Below are 19,805 nucleotides of genomic sequence, written 5' to 3' on the forward strand. Positions count from 1 at the left end.
CTTAATAGATCCCTTATTCTACAGAATCCTTGACAAACCCTTTCCTCAAAAAAATGTTCTTCAAAAGATTTCTAGGAGAGTAAACCTGGGTACTAAAAGGATATATTGCCTCTTTAAAGCTTGTTTCAGAAGTGTGGAAACCTCTTGAAGCTTTGACAGTAATGTGAAAAGCTACTCTCTTTGAAACAGGAATAAAACAATGTGTGTATTAAATGTCTTTATTACACAGCTTTGTTAAATAGCAACAGATTTTGTTTTTAAATCTATAAAATCATTTTCAAATTTATATCTTGTATCAGATTATGGATTTTAGGAGGTAAGCAACCATGTGATAAGCATGATAATGTACAGTGAGCAGGTAATAAGTGCAAAGTAAACCCCTTCAGGATTATAACATATAACAAGGAATAATTACAGTTACTTTACAAGCAAAGTTTCCCTTTTAAAATTTCAAGTGTGAATTCAAAGAATTGTTGGAGATCACAATGGTTGAAAAATCAAATGTCGCACTCAAGCCACACTGCCCTGTATGAGGGATCCTCAGTGAAGCCCAGGCCTGTAAACAGCCTGTAGGAGACCTCGTTCTCCTCCTCTATGTAGCAGAACACCGGGTAGCCCTCAGCGTGGAGTCGCTTGGCCAGGATGCTGACCAGCACTTTGGCGTAGCCTTTGCTCCTGTGCTCCGGCAGAGTGTACAAAAGGCCCATGGCACAGTAATCGTACACCAGAATCCAGGACAGTGGCTGACCCTGGCCGTCAGTGATGCAGCATGTCGGGAAGTTGCTGATGAAGTTTGTAATATTCCTGTAACCCTTCTCGTCCCCTCCAAACTTCCAGGTTTTGTTCACCAAGTCGACATGGGAAAGATTAAGAGTTGAAATCCTTGATTCCAGTTCACTGTGGAGAAAAAGATCATGATAACCTTTCATGTGAACGGAGAAAGTTTACTTTTCTCTGATGCAGATTTAGATGAAATATGTAATGGTGTGTTTAGTTATCTGATGATACCTGTCAACTGCTGGTGCGTGCAGGAGGCTGATGTCTGGCAAACAGAGAAGATGCACTGAAGTAAAGATTCTGTTGTTGACTTCTCTGTCAGAGGACACTTCTCTGAGCATGGGGACATGGGAAAAGTCAGAACCTGCAGGATAAAACCAATTCAGGCATTAATATCATTGTTATTTTTCCTTTTCATCATCATAGAGGAGGTATTCACATCTTTTAATTATTTAATTAAAATAGTTAAAGCTACTCTAAGGAGGTTTTACCAGGTTATGGATCTGGTCAGCTGGTCTCTCAATGCAATCGACCAAATTTTCTCCACAATGAAGATAGGTAAAGGAGAACCCGCCTGCCCCGACGGAACGTTCGCAGCCGGTTACACGATGGACTCCTGGGAGAAGTGGAGGATTGTGTGTCTGTCTGTCCTGTCCGTGGAGGATGTTGAAGACGCATACATAATTGGATTTATGATTTTAGGCTTTCTGCTGATTGGTCTTAGCAGCTTCCTGACTTATTGCAAAAATAGAAAGACACAGGCGGCAACTGACAAGCTGCTCGCCTTGAACGAGGGAATGTGCAGGGCTGCCAGCACTCAAACTCAAGCGATTTGTGAGCTCAATCGCAAACTGGATGCGTTTCCTGAGCTCCTTCGCGAGATGGGTACCAACTTGGAGAAGCTGTCAGCTCGGTTCGGCTGAATCTGGCCACCAATTCGGACATATTGAAGCAAGCCACCAAGAGACTCAGAGAGACTCAAGGGCAGACAGGAAAATTCCAGTGTCGGCCCGTCTGTTATCTCCATTGGCTCCCAGACATAACGGCCTTCTCAAGGACGCTTTTCTCTCCACTCTCCTGGATGTTTCTGCAGACAAGATGCTCCAACCCCAACCTCCTTCTGGGACATTCACCCTTACCCTTAACTCAACGCCTTCCTTGGCCCCTCACCCCCTCCCTCCCCCATGCGGCGTAGTAGGCGAAGGTTGAGGGCAGCGCTCTGTGTAAGAGCTGTGCTGTGACCCCCCCCCCACCCACATGTGCAGGTGTCCGAGTCTTGTTATAATGTCTTAACTGTTGCTTGTGCTGAGGTGTTTTTTTATTCCAAATCTCACACTGTGTCCCCCCTCAACAGGTGCATAGTTTGGGATTTGCCTTTTTTTTCCCCTCTTCCTCCCCTCCCGTTTTCATTTGTTTTTCATCTAAGTAAGCGGAGCGCCAGGATCGGCTGCATCGTGGTCCTCCTGTCCCTGTCCTCCCATGTCAATTATTCGTACTGTCTTTGTGCTTCTGTGTCCTCTGGGACGGGTCGTAACCAAAGGTCATTTCGTTGCACTTGTGTAATGACAAATAAAGATTTCAATTCAATTTATGTAACAGTCATTATATGACCTTAGTAAATTAAGGACCGTTCACAAGAAGATCAGCTGTTTCTACATAGTTATTCTGTCTGCCACTGGGTCGGATTCTCCGTGAAATCAGATGAAACAAGCCTCCAGTTTCCCCAAGTATGTTAACCAGTTAAAAATAATCAGGAGGCAATTTTTATTTATATACAAATGATAATATAATTCAGGGTGATTCATCACCCTTATTGGGTTTATTTTGCAATAATGACCCACTTATTACATGACCACTTACTAGAAGATAAATCATCTGACATTAAATATTGATTTAAAAATGTTTTTTCCTGATTTTAAAATTATTTTATTGTGTCCACTAAGTTCTCCGGAGTCTATAGTCAGTCATATGTCCATAGCAGCAGTCTGCTATTCAGAAATAATAGACATTATACATTAAAATATCACAACTGACCAATCAGAATAAAGTGTTCAACAAAGCCATTTATTAAATCACATTAATAGTTATGCATTTAAGGACCAGTGTGTACGATTTAATGGCATCCAGTGGTGAGGGTGCAGATGACGACTGTTTGTTTTGTCTGTTCTGGGCTACTGTAAAAACAACATGATGACCTTTGTACATACACCGAGGTACAGAGATTGGTTGTGCAGCATACGAGCTGTGAATAATTCACTGAAAAAATATTAATACATGAGTTCATCATCCTGTATGTTTCATGTGTAAAATCTTAAAAGCTCAGAACAGTACAGTACAGTACATTTTAATGTATTTGTATTACACCACTGAGTTACAAACAGCAGCAATTAACCCGTATAGGTGTCAATCAGTGCCCTAAACTTACCTGCAAACATGAAATGAGTGCTCCAGTCAACTGCATTCTCCTCTGTCAGCATTTTCCTTAAACTCTGTTCATCTGTGCTGAAGTAGCTCAACTTTTTCACTAACTCCAGGGCGCGCTTATTCTGTGAAGTAAACAAAGAAAAAAGAAAAATCAAAATGTACTTAGTGTCATGCAATCTGGTAAAGCTACAGTTTCTAACTCTCCAGATGGACGTGAACTCACCTTGGGGTCAGGTCGGCACATGATTACACTGAAGTCTGGCCACTTATCAACAATTACCTCCAGTGTAGTTGGTTTGTTCCTGTTAATTCCATACAGGTAACCGTATACCTAAAAATATAAAATATATAGCGCTACAGTAGCTGATAAGAAGAACTACATTATGTTTATATGTTAACATACTGAGGATATGTTTTTAATATCTTGCAGATGTCTACAGTACCTTCAAACTCTTCGGAAGAAGTTTTAGCAGAACTTCTTCAGCTCTCTTTAGTTCGTCTTTATTCAGGACCTTCATGTTTGGGTGGCAAAATTTCCATTACATTGCACTTCACCTCGCCTGTTTGTTTAAAACACGATCCTCCAAAACAGGTTATAAATCACCGAATACAGTCACTTCAGGTCATGTCCGGACGCTGAGCTACTTCCTGTCTGACTTTTAAAAATAAAAGCTTTATTTGACGATACAAGTCAGAAGTTGCAGGCGCTGCCCATTCGCCTTTTTTCCTTTCTTTTTTCTCTTTCTTTTTTAAAGAAAAGCTTTAAAATCTAAGCTGTCATCAAAGCAAAATGTGACTACTTTGAAGAATCTAAAATATCAGAGGTCTCGCACGCTGTCATTATTTCCAATCATATTTAATAACGACGTTGTGATTAAATCTTTCTTTGTAATGCAGTAGAGAGAAGAGAGAATGTATTTTCCTTGCTTTCATTCTTTTGTTACCTAATACATAATTACATATTTCATAGTTTTTATGTCTCCAGTATGAATCCTAGAAATAAAAATAAGGATAAAACATTGAATGAGAAGATGTGTCCAAACTTTGACTGTTACTGCATCACATAAATATCTAAATAAAACATCCTGAACACATCCAAAAAAAAGGGTGTTTTTCTCCTTCTTGCTACGTTTTGATCATTAAATGTATGATTTATCTCAAATATTGACTCAGCATCTCAGAATAATTACTTAGTATCTGAAACGGCTTTTATCTCAGATTTATTTTGAAAATGTTTCATTTTGACGTCATTATTTTTGAGATACAAAGAAATTTTTAGACACTGAGTCATTAAGTTTCTCATAATTTTGAGATACAAAGTCACTATTTTTTCACATTATTTGTCATTATGGTGAGTTAGGGTGTGTGCTTGTTTATCACTGGCTTTCATAATTATTCATCAAAAAGCAGTTTTTCCTTCCTAAATTACACTTTTCACATGATGCAAACCTTAATGTCAGATGACAGATAGGAATGCTGAAAGCACAGAAACACAAAAGTTCTTTAAACCCTTTCTGAAAAATAATAAAATAGAAAACTGGTGTCTGCAAAGAAAAAGCTTAAGCTGATGGTAAATAAAAAAAAAAGCTTTATGGGTGATTATGTAGTTCTGTGGCAATACAAACATCCACTTTTTATTAATCAAATAATTATCAAAATAGCATCCATGAACACATCCAGAAAATTTCTCCTTCCTGCTACTTTTTGATCATATAATGTGTGACTGATCTCAGCTTGGACCTTACTACTTTTCCATTATTAAATGTGAATGACTTAGTACTTAGTAGTAGACACTTTCAAAAAATGACTGAGAATCTCAAAAAAAAAAGTATTATTTAAGTCATTTTGAGAAAGTTTCCCATTATTATGATAGCAAATCATTATTTTTTACATACTAAATCAGTACTACGGGATACCAAGTCAATAGTTTGAGAAAGTTTCTCCATTCAGTTCATAGAGGCCTTACTGGCTTGACCATAATTACAGTATTACTTTGAGATACTAAGTCATTATTTTGAGAAACTGAGTGACTGCATGATGGAAGAGTTTCCACCTGTTCTTAATGTTGAATAAACTCTTTCAAATGTAACCTGAGCGTTTCCGACTAAAGTGCAGTTGCAGCTCTGAAATGCAGAAAAATATCTGATTTATCTGTCATATAGGCCTAGTGACAGTCTTTATATCAAGTTTATTTAGTTAAGTTAAATTATTTGCCACTTAATTTGAAATAAAAGTATTTAAAAGAAAGATGAGCTACTGGCCTTTTGTTTTATTCAGTCTGATAAATACAATTAATTTGTTTATTTTTTGCCCCCTGGAAAGTTCACTATTCCCCAACTTAAAGGATCTTATTTTTTTTTAAATCACATTGCCTGAAGTGGGCTTTTATACTGCATATTACATCACATGATACATACCCCGATGTCAGATGACAGATAGGAATGCTTACAAAAACCCTACAAAACAACCTTTTCTTAACTCTTTCCAAAAAATAAAACGGACACATTCATTAAAATTCAAATGCTACTTTAATACAGATTTCCCTGTAAAAACAGCGAGTGGTTCTTAGTAAGCTAATCAACAGTTCAGCAAACAATCATTTGTTATTTGCTAGGCTTAGTGAGGATGCATTAAAAAGTTGCTCGTCTAAAAGTCTATTCTCCTCTACATCACGATACAGCATCAAATTCATTCTGGTATACAGTGCAGTAGCATAGGCAGAAAATAGAAATGGTAACACTTATGTATTTCGTTTACAGGAAATCACTCTGTATGAAGATTATTCTGCAAGTGATGCAAACACTGAAGATTTCCTGCGTAGTTCTCCGTCTAGGAGCATTCCTGTTTCTGCAACTCCATTTCATTCAACCATGGGCGGCTCCACACTGTAAATGTGCACTGGTAGGGCTGAGGATGAAAAAGTTCAGAAGAAACATATCATCAATAAAGCAGCAAATTCAAGCTTTAAGATTATGTCATAGTCAAACATTAACATAGCATTCTTTTTGTTTTTAATGTCTTCTCTTAGAGCATTTCCATTATTTGTTCAACCTAGTCATCTGGTTAAAATTACTATGCTTTAATATTTTAAGGATCATTATTATCACCAAATAAATGACTATGATTCATGATCGTGTAAGAAGATCTTAGTTTGGTACGGTGCTATTGGTACAGTACAAGCTGCTTGCCAGTTCCTCTTGATTCCCTCTACTCTACTTTCCCTCTATGGCAACAGCAACAAACAAAAATGCATGGTTCAAAGAGGGGAAGTATACAATTGTTTCACAATCTGATAGTTTGCGGTATGTATGACTATACTGTATAACTTCCTTCCCAGTCGCAAAAACAAATGTTTTTTTGTCCCCAGAATCTTAAGCTGTAGCCTCTCAATAATGAAGTCTTTACCCGAGCCATTGCTTCGTCTTGGTGGATGGGACACACTTCAGTTTCACTGCCCTTTCTGCAGGAGGTCCTCCCCATTCTCACAGTTATTTTGTATTTCATGCCAGCAACCACCTGTTGAAAAGGAGAAGTGCGTGGGTCACAGGGCTGAACGATTTAATGAACATTTTTACCGAGCAGTAGTGTTTCCACTGTAATGACCGCAAAATATAACATCAAAAATCAAATTGAACTAGCTAACATACTACTCCGATTAACTCGTCGTCTGGAAAAATGCAAACATGGACTCGTTTCATCTGACTTCAAGGAGAATTCGACCCGGTGGCAGACACGAAGAACAACTATGCAGAAACATCCAATCTTCTTGCTAATGATCTCATTTGCTTACGTAGGTCATACAGAAGCATCAGTATTATGTTTCATAACCAGTTACAAACTCCTTAAAAATACTGCTGTGTTGCAGACATGTCCTGGCCAACACATCATAGTCTACAGCTCTAGTGGGCCGTGAGAATCCAGATCGTGAGAAATCACCGTAATAATCCTACAGGAGATTTCAGGACAATGCGAAATCAAAACACTGACATTATTATCTTTTTTAATTCATGTTCCCAGCATCCAAATAACATAGAGTTGTGCTAACTCCCAAAACATTTTTTTGAGATTTCTAAAGCCCAGAAGTTTAACCAAAGAAGAAAAGTAAATTATCTCAACAAAAGATTAGTAGTTGGTAAAACTTTTTTTTTTTCAAAACCTAAGAGCTGCTGTGAGGCAGAAAACTCAAAAAACCTATTTAAGTGCGTTGCCTTGAAATTTTGGGTTGTTTCAACTTCTTCATAGACCTACAACCATGATAAATTAAATCCTAAATGTTAAAGAAAAATACTTAATTCGTTTCCATATAATTGTCTGCCAAAGCGACAGGGAGCCACTGGAAAGCTGCAGGTTATTGACCCCTGACTCAGATTAGTAGGTTTCTTTATGTTTTCCCTTTGTCTGAGGGGGGAGGGACAGTCCCAGACTTTGAAAGTCCCTGGATTAAGGCGTTTGTATTCAAAGGCCCAAACTGAAGAAAACCCTAAATTGCCTTTAGAATCAATGTACACGATATATATAAACAGATAAATGACCGTATATACTTACAGACATGATATAGTGACATTAGTTTGACTTTGAGTTGAGTCAGGGTAACTAGTGGCTGAAACAAGCAAACAGTGCGGCCTGTTTATCGCCTGGATTATCTTGGCTTCACTATTTGAGTGGTTTTCCGTTCATCCATTCTAAAATAGTCTGTAAACATTAGCAAATCCAAATTAATGCTAAATGTTACTAACCTGCCTCTGAACCTTCACCACCTCCGCAACTTGGCTCAGGTACAAGTCGTTGGTGCCTTTGTTGTGTTGGACCACGGCGAAATTCAGGGCATCTTGAGCCCCTCTTTCATCGATAGAAACATCACTGAAGCCCCCCACTAAACCGCCCAACCCGACGGCGACAACCGCCGCAAGAACGGTAAAGACGATCTTCCACATCTCGTTTCTCTCAGTACAAATTCAATACCGCAAAACAACAGTCCGACGTTACCTCCCTATTATATAAACAATAACGTCATGGCTGTTCAGTGCACTGGGAGTGGCGCATCTCGCAGCCAATCAACAATCTCTGCACCGCAAACCATCTGATTTGGCATAGACGTATGTACGTAGACGTCGCACTGGTCTTTGGCTCGTACGTCAATAGCGCCGCCATTTTGGACCGGTTTATGAACGAATACAAATAAACGAAGGAGCTGCCGTTTTTTCTGGATAAAATGCACTGTAACGTATGCGCTTTGTGTAATGGTGATACTGAAGCAATATAACATCTTTTTTATTTCCTGCACTCATGCACAGTTGTTCTGGAGGCAATTTAATGAATAGTAAAGTAGAAAAAAACAACAACAATGCCTGTTTAAGATTAGAATAGTATCTTTTTTTGGTCTGTCATTAGCAGATAAAAAAATGAACCTGATGATCAATGTTTTACTACATTTTATTTTTCTTAACTTTACTACATTTTTTATTCACAAGGCTAAACTTATTAAACCCCACCCATCTCCATTGGCTACTTTAATGAAATTCAACACTGTGTTAAATCCCTTAAATTCATAAATTCCAAATGTGCCAAAGATCTCTGTCGACTAATTGGAAATGAATGTTTTTAAAACAAGTGCTCAATCAGTCCTTATTTATGTTTTTGATTTTTGGTTATTTTACATTTAATGCTCCAATTTATGGTTAGTTTACATTTTATTATGCTTGGTTTATTTTATTACTTTTTTTTTGGCCATGTGTTTTGTATCTCTTGTGCTGTCTGTTCACTTCATCCTGGAGGATGATAAATCCTTGATATTTGCCTTAATGTTTGTAAATTGCTTGTTTGAAGAATTAAAAAAAACTCAATGAATTTCACTAAGTTTTGTTACAGTTAAATGATCAAGAGCAATACGGTGTAAGTTTTAAAGACTGAGAACTTTTTTTTTTTTTTATCTTACACCATGTAAATAAATAAACACTTACACAACTCACTGAAATCTGCTGAGAAATAAACATGCTGCTTTCATCCAGAAAATGGCAGCTCCACCGTTTATATGGATTTACTCACAGCTCAGTCTTGCCCTGTCCAATATGGCGGCGACGTTGACGTAACGAAGCAACAAGCCGAGGCGGTCAATACGGCGTCTACGTAAACGTCTATATGATTTGGGATAGTCGTACGTAGGTTCGTTTTACGTACCGGCAAATCCCGCAGTTGCTCCTTACTTACTGCAGAAATTCTAATATCTTAAGGCACACTTAAAAGGAGGCAAACAAGGTATGTAGAAATGCCTGGTGGCTGGATTTGGGCGTACTTGTATACACCTTCCTGTCTACAGGAAATGACACTTTTTTGACCTGTGTCCTAGTGCAGTAAAAAAAAAAAAAAAAAATCACCTGTGTGCGCTCGCTTTGGAACTACACAATGCAAAGACTGCAGGTTTTGAAGTAAGTAAGATTTTACCACTTGCACTCACATTTTTATAGAGATAAAAAACATTTGTAATGAGACTAGAGCTATAATTATTACCCAGTTAGGTTTCATGCGTTTCCACACTTTGCAGAGAAACTTTCTTTGGCCTGGATGTTGTCCAACAGCGGCTTGTAATAGGTTCTGCTGTGGTAGCAGGCGGAATACTGGCATACCTGGCGCACAAAAGAAGACAAGTGAGAAGTATTCCTCTTGGTGAGGGATGGTGGGGAGCAGGAGAGAAGCCACTGTCCGAGGATGATAAAATATATCCATTTAAAGTGCAAACTTCAGATGAAGAGATTGAGGTAAGTTGAGCTTTAATAATAGACATATTCCACAGCAGCCATTTTTATATTAAATTAGGGGTGTAAAGAAAATATCAATACACTTTAGTATTGCAATGTTATATTTTTTTTTTTATACTGTATAGATTCTCACAAACACTGTATTGTGACATCATGATACATGCAAACGTTCATGTGTCGCAGTGCTTCAGTTTGTGTTGTGTTTCACTGGATATTAACGTGCAATGATTACTGTTCTGTTTGCATAAAAATAACCTTTTCAACAGGGACATTTTTGAAGATTGATTCAAAAACACTGGAGCACAATGAATCAGACTGCAACCCTTTATTTATTATCAGTAGAGTAACATTTGATTAATCTCAGATTTTATGCATATGGTAGTGTTTTCCTTATACCAATGTTCTCAACCTGGGGGTAGGGACCCTTAAGGGGGTCAAAAGATAATTTCTAAAGGTTGCCAGATGGTTGAGAAGAATAAGTAAGGGATAAAGATAGGAGTGTAAATCTGGACAACAATAAAATATTTGTCGATATCACAAAGTCTGTCGCGGTATAACTTTGATTTGATTCAATTCTGCAATTGGTATTGGAGAATATCATATGCCAATTTAACACAATCAGTTATTTTATGACTGAGCTTTCTAAACATTTGTGACACAGACTTGCTGTAAAAAGGTGTATCGTAAAGTAATAACACCTGTGTTTACCCTGCCCTATGTCATGTCAAAATGGCTGCTGTGAAAAAAGTCTGTAAAACTTTTTGCAAAAGTTAAAAATATCAATAAAAAACAGTAACATGTTTATGTAAAGTAATCAACAGTGTTCTTATTCAACAGGACCTTCATGAGCGTATTGACAGAACCCGTTACGCTGATCCTTTAGAGGACAGCTGCTTCCAGTACGGCTTCAATTCCACTCATCTCAAGAAAGTGGTTTCCTACTGGAGACATGAGTTTGACTGGAAGAAGCAGGTGGCGGTGCTTAACAAGTATCCACACTTCAAAACTAAAATAGAAGGTTCACACAGCCCTCCGTTGTAATCTATAATAATTTGGATATTTGCCCACTTTTTTTTTCATTTCTCACACTTGTTCTTGCTTCAATGCAGGGCTGGATGTGCACTTCATCCACGTGCGGCCGCCGCACCGCGCGAACCAGAGGGTTCTGCCTCTTATGCTTGTTCACGGCTGGCCTGGTTCCTTCTATGAGTTCTACAAGATCCTGCCACTTCTCACAGAGAACCAGGATGGTCTTGTGTTTGAGGTCATATGCCCGTCGATCCCCGGCTACGGTTTCTCTGATGCCCCTCACAAACAAGGTAAACAATTTGGTAATACATAATTTGAAAGGGTGTGCATAGGACTGTGCTACGATTACACTGTCATAACCACATCATGTTGGGTTGCACTGACGATTATCTTCATTATCGATTAATCTGTCGATCCTTTTCTTGATTAATCGATCAGTCATTTATTTAATAGTTAGTTAAAAAATAGGTCCAAACGTGGACACAGACATACGTTTGCTGAACCTATTTTTCAAGTCTTTCCTGTAACAATTATTTTCATTATCCATTAAAGCATTTATCATTTTTTCCATTAATCAATTAGTTGTTTGGTCCAAAATATGTCAGAAAATGAGGAAAAGCTGTCTATCAGCTAACTATGCTAACTAAATCACCTTGGCATTTTACTCTGTTGTCAAACTGGCTCTATGACATTTAATGACATCTTTATGACAAGTCCAAAATGTACCATTTTAGTTTGGGTCGATGAAAAATATTTATGACACATAACAGTTTAACGTCATCTTAAAAAAAATAAAGCTAAAGAGTTTGTTTAAGTTTGGTAATGTCAAGTTGTTATAACAAATGTATCTCAAATAATGCCAACCTTGCATTAAAAATGAGTCTTACGCACACCCCTGCAAATAAAGTGTCACAGATGACTCTAAATAAATGCACAGCGGCAGATGTTTACACATGTGCTTCCTGCGTCTTTTCAGGATTTGACAGTCTCGCCGCCGCCCGTATTTTCCTGACACTGATGGAGCGTTTGGGGTTCTCCCAGTTCTACCTGCAGGGTGGAGACTGGGGCTCCCTCGTCACCACCAACATGGCACAGATGAAGCCTCAGTAAGACAGCAAAACAAACAAATACATGCCACAACTTATCACCGCGGTGGAATTTCCACCGCCCGCTTGTTTTTTTAAAAATGGAACATTGTGACTCAGTTGTGAAACAATGCTCATAGTGTGCAGAGTGGATAATGACCAAAAACTGATGACACTACAGATTCCTGGAGACTGGAGCAAATAAATTATATTTTCCCTAAAAGCAAGCAGATACCACTTTACAATAATACTAGCCTTATAGATGGTTTATTATTAGGCTTTAAAGACTTTAGAGATAATTAAAAAACAATTACAGTTAGTCTGAGGCTAACTAAGTCAAGAGTCAAGGTCACTAACTAACTTCATGGCACTCAGAAAAACCTGGAATGGAATTGAAAACTCTGGGACGGGTGTGACTGAGACAAGACAACAGCAAGGGCAAGAAGAACCTGTTCAAAAACCTGTAGTGAGCATGAAAAGACAAATTGTGTCAAACCGTCCACTTATTGAAAGTGAAAACCAGACAAAAAGAAAATTCTGTACTTAAGTAGAAGTACAGATACAAAAAAAAAGACTCTGGTAAAAGCAGAAGTACTTATTCACCCTCTTTACTAAAGTAAAAGGGAAAAGCACAGGCTCTGAAATGTACTCAAATTATACAAGTAAAAAGTCGCTCTCTGACGGTCCTGCCAGCTGTTTTTGTGCAAAGCCTACTGAGCCTCACATTTTCTCTGCAGTCACGTCTCCATCTCTGTCTGTTTTGTCTTGTAATGGTTAATAAGGCGTTGGCAGCCTAATTAATAACCTAATCATAAACCACTTAGAAATTATTTATAAGGGTAGTCTTAGTGTAAAGTGGTACCAAAAAAGGACGATAAAAAAACTTGCAGTTATAGCTATGAATTGACATTTAATACAAAAAATGTTGGCCCACAATCTTAGGTAAAATTTACATTATTTTAGTAATCGGTTTTGTAATCCGTCTTTTCCAGGTGCGTGAAAGGACTGCACTTAAACATGCTTGATTTAACAAATAGAGGCTTCAAAGTGCTGTTGTCCCTCTTGATCGGTCCTTATCTGCCCTTCCTGGTGGGATTTAGTCGTGAAGACGTTCGCCGGTTGTTTCCTTTTTTTGAGAAGAATGTTTGGGGGATCCTGAAGGAAACAGGCTACTTTCACATCCAGGCCACTAAACCAGACACCGCAGGTGAGGACAAACAGACTCACAGATTCAAATGATCGTATTGACATTGTTGACAGGAAAGATGTCACAGAAGAACACAAACAAACTAACTGATTGAGGCTTTTCCACTGCCATCTACTAATACACTGCATCTAAATACCTCCTGCAACCCCACTTCAAATAACCTGAACTGTCCCTTCAATATATCTTAATTTGCTCGCACAGGCTGCGGAGTGAATGACTCTCCTGTAGGCTTGGCGGCCTACATTCTGGAGAAGTTCTCCACCTGGACCGATCTGAAGAACAAAGATCTGGCAGATGGGGGGCTGGAGAGGTACAGGTTTCTCCTTTTTATTATTTTCACCATATATATTTATCCTATGGCGATAGATTCAGCAAGCTTTCTGTGATTGTTTTTGGCTGTGATTACTTATAAGTGGCTGCATTTGTACAGGAAGTTCAGCCTGGATGACCTCTTGACGAATATCATGATCTACTGGACCACAGGATCCATAGTCTCCTCCATGCGCTTCTACAAGGAGAACTTAAAGAGCAATCCTGACAAAAGGGTGGATGCAAAGTATGTGCCCAACCCATCATACTGTCAAAACTTTTATCTTCACGGTCTCTGAAGGTTTCAACAAGTTTAATTTAAGGCCAGCACAGTTAATGTTAGTTTAGTTCATTAGGCTAACACAACATGACACAGAACCAGAATATCTCACATTTGAACAAAGACTTTTTAACAACATTATGAGTGCAGTTTAAGATCTAGTTCACATCCATACTGGCAAAAAAGTGCAAGCAGTTTTCATGATTGGTTCAGTTGTTGTTACAGAATGATCAATACAATTTTTCCCCAAGTCAGACTTCAGTTAATGCAACTTTCTAAAAATAATGTTAATTTGATCTGACAACGTTGTGATCCTGTCATGTTCAAACTCTGTTATAAAGTTTTGTCTTTTGTTTTAGGACTGGGATCTTTGTGCCCACTGGAGTTGCCGCCTTCCCTGGGGAGCTGATGCACGTCCCCAAATCGTGGGCACAAAATCGGTACCGAAACATCCACTCCTACACTTTCATGCCTCGAGGTGGTCACTTCGCTGCGTTTGAGGAGCCCCAGCTGCTGGCCAACGACATCGTCCAGTTTGTGGAAAAAGTGGAGAAGCTCTGAACCCATTGATTCACTCTCAGACCAAAGCAATCGTGGTACATCTGTTCTTTATTATTGTTGTTGTATTTTCAGCACTGTGAAGATAATTTTCATGTTTTAATAAATGTAAACATTTATGCAGATGATACTGGCAGTCCAATTTATCCAGAAGACTTGAATTTAAGAAAAAAACAATATAATGCATCAAACCTTTCAAGTTATGCGGATTAAAAATGTATTGCACCAATATTACATGTATTGTTCTGTGTTTAATGTCCCTAAAAGTTTGTGGTATTTTATGCAAAAACATGTCAAACATTCATCATAAATATAAACATTAATACACAATGTCCTCAAACAGATTTAATTACATGCCAACAAAAGCTCAAGAATGCATTCACTCAGTATTTCAGAAGACTTTAAAAAAGGGCTAAGCAGCCATACGTAACGTCCCACAACCACACCCCCCTTTTGGATGAAAACAGGCACTGTAAAAACAGCCAGTCGGTGTACAAGTGTGTCTGTGACAAACTCTTCATCAGATGCTATTTAATGATGCTACTGAGTAAATGATGTGTGCCGATTGTGTCTGTAGATCAAAGTGAATCAGAGAGGAGTCTTCATGATGGTGGAAGTCAAGTTTTTTGCAGTGAAAAAATTGGGTCTGCCTTAAAACACCTGTTTTTTGAATGGAGTTTGGTTCAACAGTCCCCAAACAGCTAAATAAACTGTCTTTATGATATAAAAAGTGACAGATGTCTGAAATATATTGCCAGGAAATTCAGCAATGTAGTTGTATGACAGGTTCATTCGCTTTGATGGCAGCAGACTGAAAGGGCCCCTATTTATTTATTTAATCTGTGCAACAATACAGATCGTTGATCAGTAAAGACATGGCATAGTTGCTCACCTGACTGTCCAGAGGATTTGGGCTCCTAATAGCTTAACGGTGATACAGTTTTCTTATTTAATGTGTCTAAACTGCCAACGACCTGTCTGAACTGCAATTCAAATTAGAGTGGTTGTTTCATCCAAAAAAGGGGTGAAGACATAACGCTGGAAGAAAGTACCCCGATGGGCAGCTTTCATTCATACTGCTGGTGTCAATAAACCCCATTATAATAAGTAGAAAACAAATAAACACATAATTCATTAAAATATGGACACCTCAGCTCAAAATTTAGGTTAAAAATTCACTTGAACCACCATTAAAATTTTATTTTAAGTATACAGGCTCTAGAAAGAGAGCTCCAATGTCTATGCTATGCACCCCCCAACTTTTTGAGTCATTTGCCAAATCCCTTGATAGTCATGGGCGCCTGAAACCACACATAATCCTGCCAGTCTGACTCCTCCGCCCTTGGTTCCTTACAGGTGCCGCGATCAGTAGACAGAGCAATAATTTGGTGCTTTACACGAGTTGGCACTTTAAATTGCAGTTTAGGGCGGAACCAATCTACGCCACAATCCCTGTGAGCCAGCACCAGCACCGTGGTGGGCATCAAACGGACGGGTCTGGTGTCAGACAAAAGGTCGGCCACGAAAAGGGTGCGAAAGAGCTGCCGTAAGCACGAGGACACCCGCAGACACTGATCTCCACCGGCCACCACCAGAGCCTCCATGTTGATCTCGTACAGCTCTTTAGGGAGGACGACGGAGCCGCCCAGCAGCAGCAGCACGCGGGGCACCCTGCTGAGGGAAAACAGCACCTCCAGCTGCTGCAGCACCTCCTCCAGCTCCTGAAGGGTCTGCTGACACTTGCGTGAGTCCATGCCTGCAGACTGTGCCGGTTTCCGACTCACCAAGTCTTTATCCTGAAAACCAAAAACTTTCAGTTAAACTCAATAATACAACTCGTATTTCCAACCGTGCAATTTGATTGGTCAGTTTGATATTTAAAATGTTTAAACTCAGAATTTCAAAGCAACTTATAGCAGCTCAACTCAAGCTCTTTTATGTTTTGAAATAGCCTTTAAAAAATTTGTCGAGCTTTAATGTTCAGTTGTTACTTTTCTTTAGATCAACTTGAATCTTTGAGTTTTAGAAACACAAAATAAAAATGTATTTCAAAAATTGGTGCCTGAAAATTAAATGGTTGTAACTGAAAATATTATTCACTTTCACTTCAATAAATTTACTCAGTAATGTTTGACATACAATTTCTTGGGGGTTTCTTGAACTCAAAGATTCAAGTTGATCTAAAGAAGAAAATTAAATTATCTCAACAAAAGATTAGTGCTTGTAAAACTTAAATTGTGCTCAAACCTCATAGAATTACGGCAATAAGTTGCTTTGAAATTTTGAGTTTTCTCAACTTTTTTGTCATAACAGTGAACATACAAACTGTGCACATCTTACTCTGCCCAGAGAGGGGATGTTTTTCAAATGTTTTAATTCATGAAAAAAAGAAATCGAATTACACTGGGCCAATATAGACTATAACATCCTGTTAGAATATGTCTTACAGCTGTTAAAATAACAAACATTTTTGTGACCACAGTGAAAATGTTGTTTTTGAAAGGCTTAGACGGCAACAAATATGGAATATGTGAATTTTGGAAATGTTCTGCATCCTCCATCAGCTGTGTCGCAGTCAGCCTGTGACACAGCAGCCAAATCTGACCATGGAAACTTCAGATATCTTAATTACAACAAGACAGAGACTAACAAAGCAGTTTTGTGTTTGTATGTGTGGTGTTTGGGAAATTCCATGATCCCTAAAAAGCATTACCGTTAGCTCAAGCTGACTGCTGACTCAACAGGGACTAGAAGTCGTCTCTGTTGCTGGGTCATTACTGAGGGTCGGCCTACTTGCTGGAATAGTAAACTAGGTTTCATTACATGGAAGTTCTACTGATGTAACTGTTTTCCAGTTACCTCATGTGTTTCCAGGGACACAAAGGTAAAATTCATTAGTTAAGGTTAATTATTTTTTTTAATTTTGAGAGCAAATTTCCCCACAACATGAATACATTTTAATGACATATTTTATTTAGTTGGTAAGCTGTTTTGTAATCACAATATTACATGAGAAGGTGAGCTTTACAATCACTATTAGCACTTCAGTGATGATTATGGACCGTGGCACAAGAGCCTTGATCCTGACCGCACCACTGTTGTGCTAATAATGAAGATAAAGCTCTCATGTAATATTGCTCAGATCCATAACATAATTTATGATCAGTTTATGTGTACTATGTTAATTTGTCTCTATTCACCTGCACTGAGTCTTGCTGTTTCTTCTGGGAGTAGACCAGCTGGTCATATGTCATGGGTAGCTGCTGTCTCTGATACAGAATGCACTTGAGGATGTCACTGACGAAGCGGCAGCAGCCTTCCTGAGTAACGGTGCCGGGGAAGACCACGTTCACACGGCCTTCCTCCTGCGCTCTTCTCACCACCTCAGCATCACTGGCCTCTGTGTTACTGTGTTGTTGTTGTTGTTGTTGTTGTTGTTTACTGGCAGTCACGCTGGAATCTTGCAAACTTCTCTGACCAGACGTGCCCTCTTCTTGGGTGTTTTCTGTCCAAATAAGGACCAGAGTAATGTCATTAGGGTGAGCAATGGACCCGTCCGGCTCAATTTCAGCTAGTTAAATGTTAATGAAATCTAGCAAGGCCAGACTTCTAATAAAGCAATTGTTCCCACTTCCACTCTAAATGAAAAATATAGCTACTCTCTGGCTGCGGTGGAAGAATTAACCAGATCCTTTATTTGAGTATAAATAGCAAATACTCAGTAAAACAGTAAGAGTCCTGCATTCAGAAGTACATCAGCAAAATATACTTAAGGCATCAAAAAAGTACTCATAATTCAGAATGGTCCTTTTCAAAGTTCAGGTTATCATATATTTATAATAATTGATTTTTGTTGATATGTAAGCAGAATTTTCTTGTCAAGGTGGGGCCGATATTAACTACTTAATATAGTGCGGTATATTTTAATCCAGTCTTTATTTATTAATTTACGGTGCCTTACAGTAGTTACTTCTCAAACAAAGGAAGGGAATGTAAATATTAAACTGCACATCTTTATACTGTATATACCTCCCACCCCATAATCCCAGCAAATAATAATCATAATGTAAGATGAGATTTATTTTGTGAGGATATATTCAGTAGATTCTCTTATTTTTCACTGTTCATTATTTTGTGTCCATATAATTTGCTTAATTGTAATTACAGTTGTATTCTGATGTTAAAGTTAATCTGGACCTATATAATGTGGCGCACCTTATGTGCAGGTAATATGAGTTGTGATCAAGATTGGCGGAGTGATATGTTAGATGTGAAATGTCACATTGGTTGTCAGTATTGAGTTGTCCTACGTTCCTCCGGACATTAAAGTGGAAACAGTCGAAGCTCTCCTCGTACTCTTCTTCACCCACAGCCCTTCTAAAGTTTAATTAAGTGATACACAAAGTACCGTGTATTACAATAATTATAGTACTCACTATCAAAATGAACATTTAGTGTTTTTATATTGAGCTGATTTGACAGCCTGTCCGTTCTACACTAAAGCACCGGGCTGGAGCTGAGAAACGTGACAGAAATGAGAAACGTTGCTGTGATGCAGTAACATGGGAACTCTCCCCGGTGAGGTTACCTACCTGTAGTGATGGTGGCGGACGGCACAGCGGTGTTTTCCTTGTCTTCTGTGTTGTTCACACACTGCTGTTTTGAATTCAGCCGATGTTCAGCGGAGCCGGTTTTCGCCTTTAAACGTGTGTTGACGGCCTGTGTCGAGAGTTGTTGGGCGATTTCCGCAGGTCGCCATGAAGTTGAGTCGTCGGAAACACTTTGTAACGTTAAGACTTTACATGTCATATTTGACTCCTCTAGTGTGCTAATGTCTTTTTCTGACGAGAATGAAAGGCGCCTCTTTACCTCATCGCCCTCGCTGTCAATGATCGACTTACTTTCCGAGTCTTCTGAGTTTGATGTTGGTTTAAAAATATTTAGGTTTTCTGCCATAGTTTTGAATGTCCCCGCCGGGTCTTTCCCGCACTGCATCATGGGAAACATGATCGACAGCAGTGCAGGTCGTGTCTAGAAGGCAACCGTTTATTCGCGAAGCTCTCGCGAGTTTTGAACGCGTTGTGTCATGATTGTGCACATTGAACAAACCAGCTATAGCCGACAACTTAACAACGCTCTTTTTAAAAGTCTTAGTAGGTTTAGGGAAAACATTTAGTTGAAGGGACGGAAAGATCGTGTCTTGAAAATTTGGACTCTCGCGAGATCTTTCGCGGGTCTGGGGTTCCCTTCTAGACACCACCAGCTATGCTGCATTCAGGTTACATGAAAAGATTCGAAAAACATGCTTCATGTTAAAAAATCTGGTCGTCCGGCTATTTTATGCTAATAAATACATCAAATGACGTTTATTGTTGGAGACC

General features: G+C 38.8%; 4 protein-coding genes across 4 annotated transcripts; 1 reads left to right on the plus strand and 3 right to left on the minus strand.

The window, feature by feature from the left end:
- Positions 1-204: 204 nt before the first annotated feature.
- LOC146315174 (glycine N-acyltransferase-like protein 3) lies at positions 205-4,087 on the minus strand. Its single transcript, XM_084735912.1, has 5 exons — positions 3,645-4,087; positions 3,425-3,532; positions 3,203-3,323; positions 1,009-1,141; positions 205-897 (listed from the first exon to the last, which is right to left on the minus strand). The coding sequence occupies exons 1-5, from the start codon at positions 3,717-3,719 to the stop codon at positions 498-500; spliced, it is 837 nt and encodes a 278-aa protein (XP_084592038.1). The 5' UTR covers positions 3,720-4,087; the 3' UTR covers positions 205-497.
- Positions 4,088-5,710: 1,623 nt separating this feature from the next.
- cst3 (cystatin C (amyloid angiopathy and cerebral hemorrhage)) lies at positions 5,711-8,217 on the minus strand. The gene is made up of 3 exons (XM_084736314.1): positions 7,938-8,217; positions 6,607-6,717; positions 5,711-6,108 (listed from the first exon to the last, which is right to left on the minus strand). Exons 1-3 carry the CDS (start codon positions 8,133-8,135, stop codon positions 6,031-6,033), a joined length of 387 nt encoding a protein of 128 aa, XP_084592440.1. The 5' UTR covers positions 8,136-8,217; the 3' UTR covers positions 5,711-6,030.
- Positions 8,218-9,299: 1,082 nt separating this feature from the next.
- Positions 9,300-14,754, plus strand: ephx5 (epoxide hydrolase 5). Its single transcript, XM_084735994.1, has 9 exons — positions 9,300-9,626; positions 9,743-9,956; positions 10,794-10,974; positions 11,066-11,275; positions 11,962-12,091; positions 13,063-13,277; positions 13,479-13,587; positions 13,708-13,833; positions 14,226-14,754. The coding sequence occupies exons 1-9, from the start codon at positions 9,604-9,606 to the stop codon at positions 14,425-14,427; spliced, it is 1,410 nt and encodes a 469-aa protein (XP_084592120.1). The 5' UTR covers positions 9,300-9,603; the 3' UTR covers positions 14,428-14,754.
- mad2l1bp (MAD2L1 binding protein) lies at positions 14,458-19,446 on the minus strand. Its single transcript, XM_084735995.1, has 3 exons — positions 19,017-19,446; positions 17,625-17,929; positions 14,458-16,220 (listed from the first exon to the last, which is right to left on the minus strand). Exons 1-3 carry the CDS (start codon positions 19,429-19,431, stop codon positions 15,693-15,695), a joined length of 1,248 nt encoding a protein of 415 aa, XP_084592121.1. The 5' UTR covers positions 19,432-19,446; the 3' UTR covers positions 14,458-15,692.
- Between the last annotated feature and the right edge of the window lie 359 nt (positions 19,447-19,805).

The sequence above is a fragment of the Lutjanus erythropterus genome, chromosome 14, assembly GCF_056507025.1.
Source record: "Lutjanus erythropterus isolate fLutEry1 chromosome 14, fLutEry1.hap2, whole genome shotgun sequence".
Classification (NCBI taxonomy): domain Eukaryota; kingdom Metazoa; phylum Chordata; class Actinopteri; order Lutjaniformes; family Lutjanidae; genus Lutjanus; species Lutjanus erythropterus.

Bases quoted from the DNA above. Each gene is read 5' to 3' on its own strand.
- mad2l1bp (XM_084735995.1), bottom strand. From the start codon at position 19,431: ATGTTTCCCATGATGCAGTGCGGGAAAGACCCGGCGGGGACATTCAAA. The intron at 17,930-19,016 runs GTAGGTAACCTC...TTATTTGGACAG, and splicing joins GTCCGCCACCATCACTACAG to AAAACACCCAAGAAGAGGGC. The intron at 16,221-17,624 runs GTGAATAGAGAC...TTTGGTTTTCAG, and splicing joins AACAGCAAGACTCAGTGCAG to GATAAAGACTTGGTGAGTCG.
- cst3 (XM_084736314.1), bottom strand. From the start codon at position 8,135: ATGTGGAAGATCGTCTTTACCGTTCTTGCGGCGGTTGTCGCCGTCGGG. The intron at 6,718-7,937 runs GTTAGTAACATT...CCTTTTCAACAG, and splicing joins TGGTGAAGGTTCAGAGGCAG to GTGGTTGCTGGCATGAAATA. The intron at 6,109-6,606 runs GTAAAGACTTCA...TTTCATCCTCAG, and splicing joins AAGACGAAGCAATGGCTCGG to CCCTACCAGTGCACATTTAC.
- LOC146315174 (XM_084735912.1), bottom strand. From the start codon at position 3,719: ATGAAGGTCCTGAATAAAGACGAACTAAAGAGAGCTGAAGAAGTTCTG. The intron at 3,324-3,424 runs GTGAGTTCACGT...TTTACTTCACAG, and splicing joins TGTGCCGACCTGACCCCAAG to AATAAGCGCGCCCTGGAGTT. The intron at 1,142-3,202 runs GTAAGTTTAGGG...TTTATCCTGCAG, and splicing joins CACTCATTTCATGTTTGCAG to GTTCTGACTTTTCCCATGTC.
- ephx5 (XM_084735994.1), top strand. From the start codon at position 9,604: ATGCAAAGACTGCAGGTTTTGAA. The intron at 9,957-10,793 runs GTAAGTTGAGCT...CTTATTCAACAG, and splicing joins CTTCAGATGAAGAGATTGAG to GACCTTCATGAGCGTATTGA. The intron at 11,276-11,961 runs GTAAACAATTTG...GCGTCTTTTCAG, and splicing joins TGATGCCCCTCACAAACAAG to GATTTGACAGTCTCGCCGCC.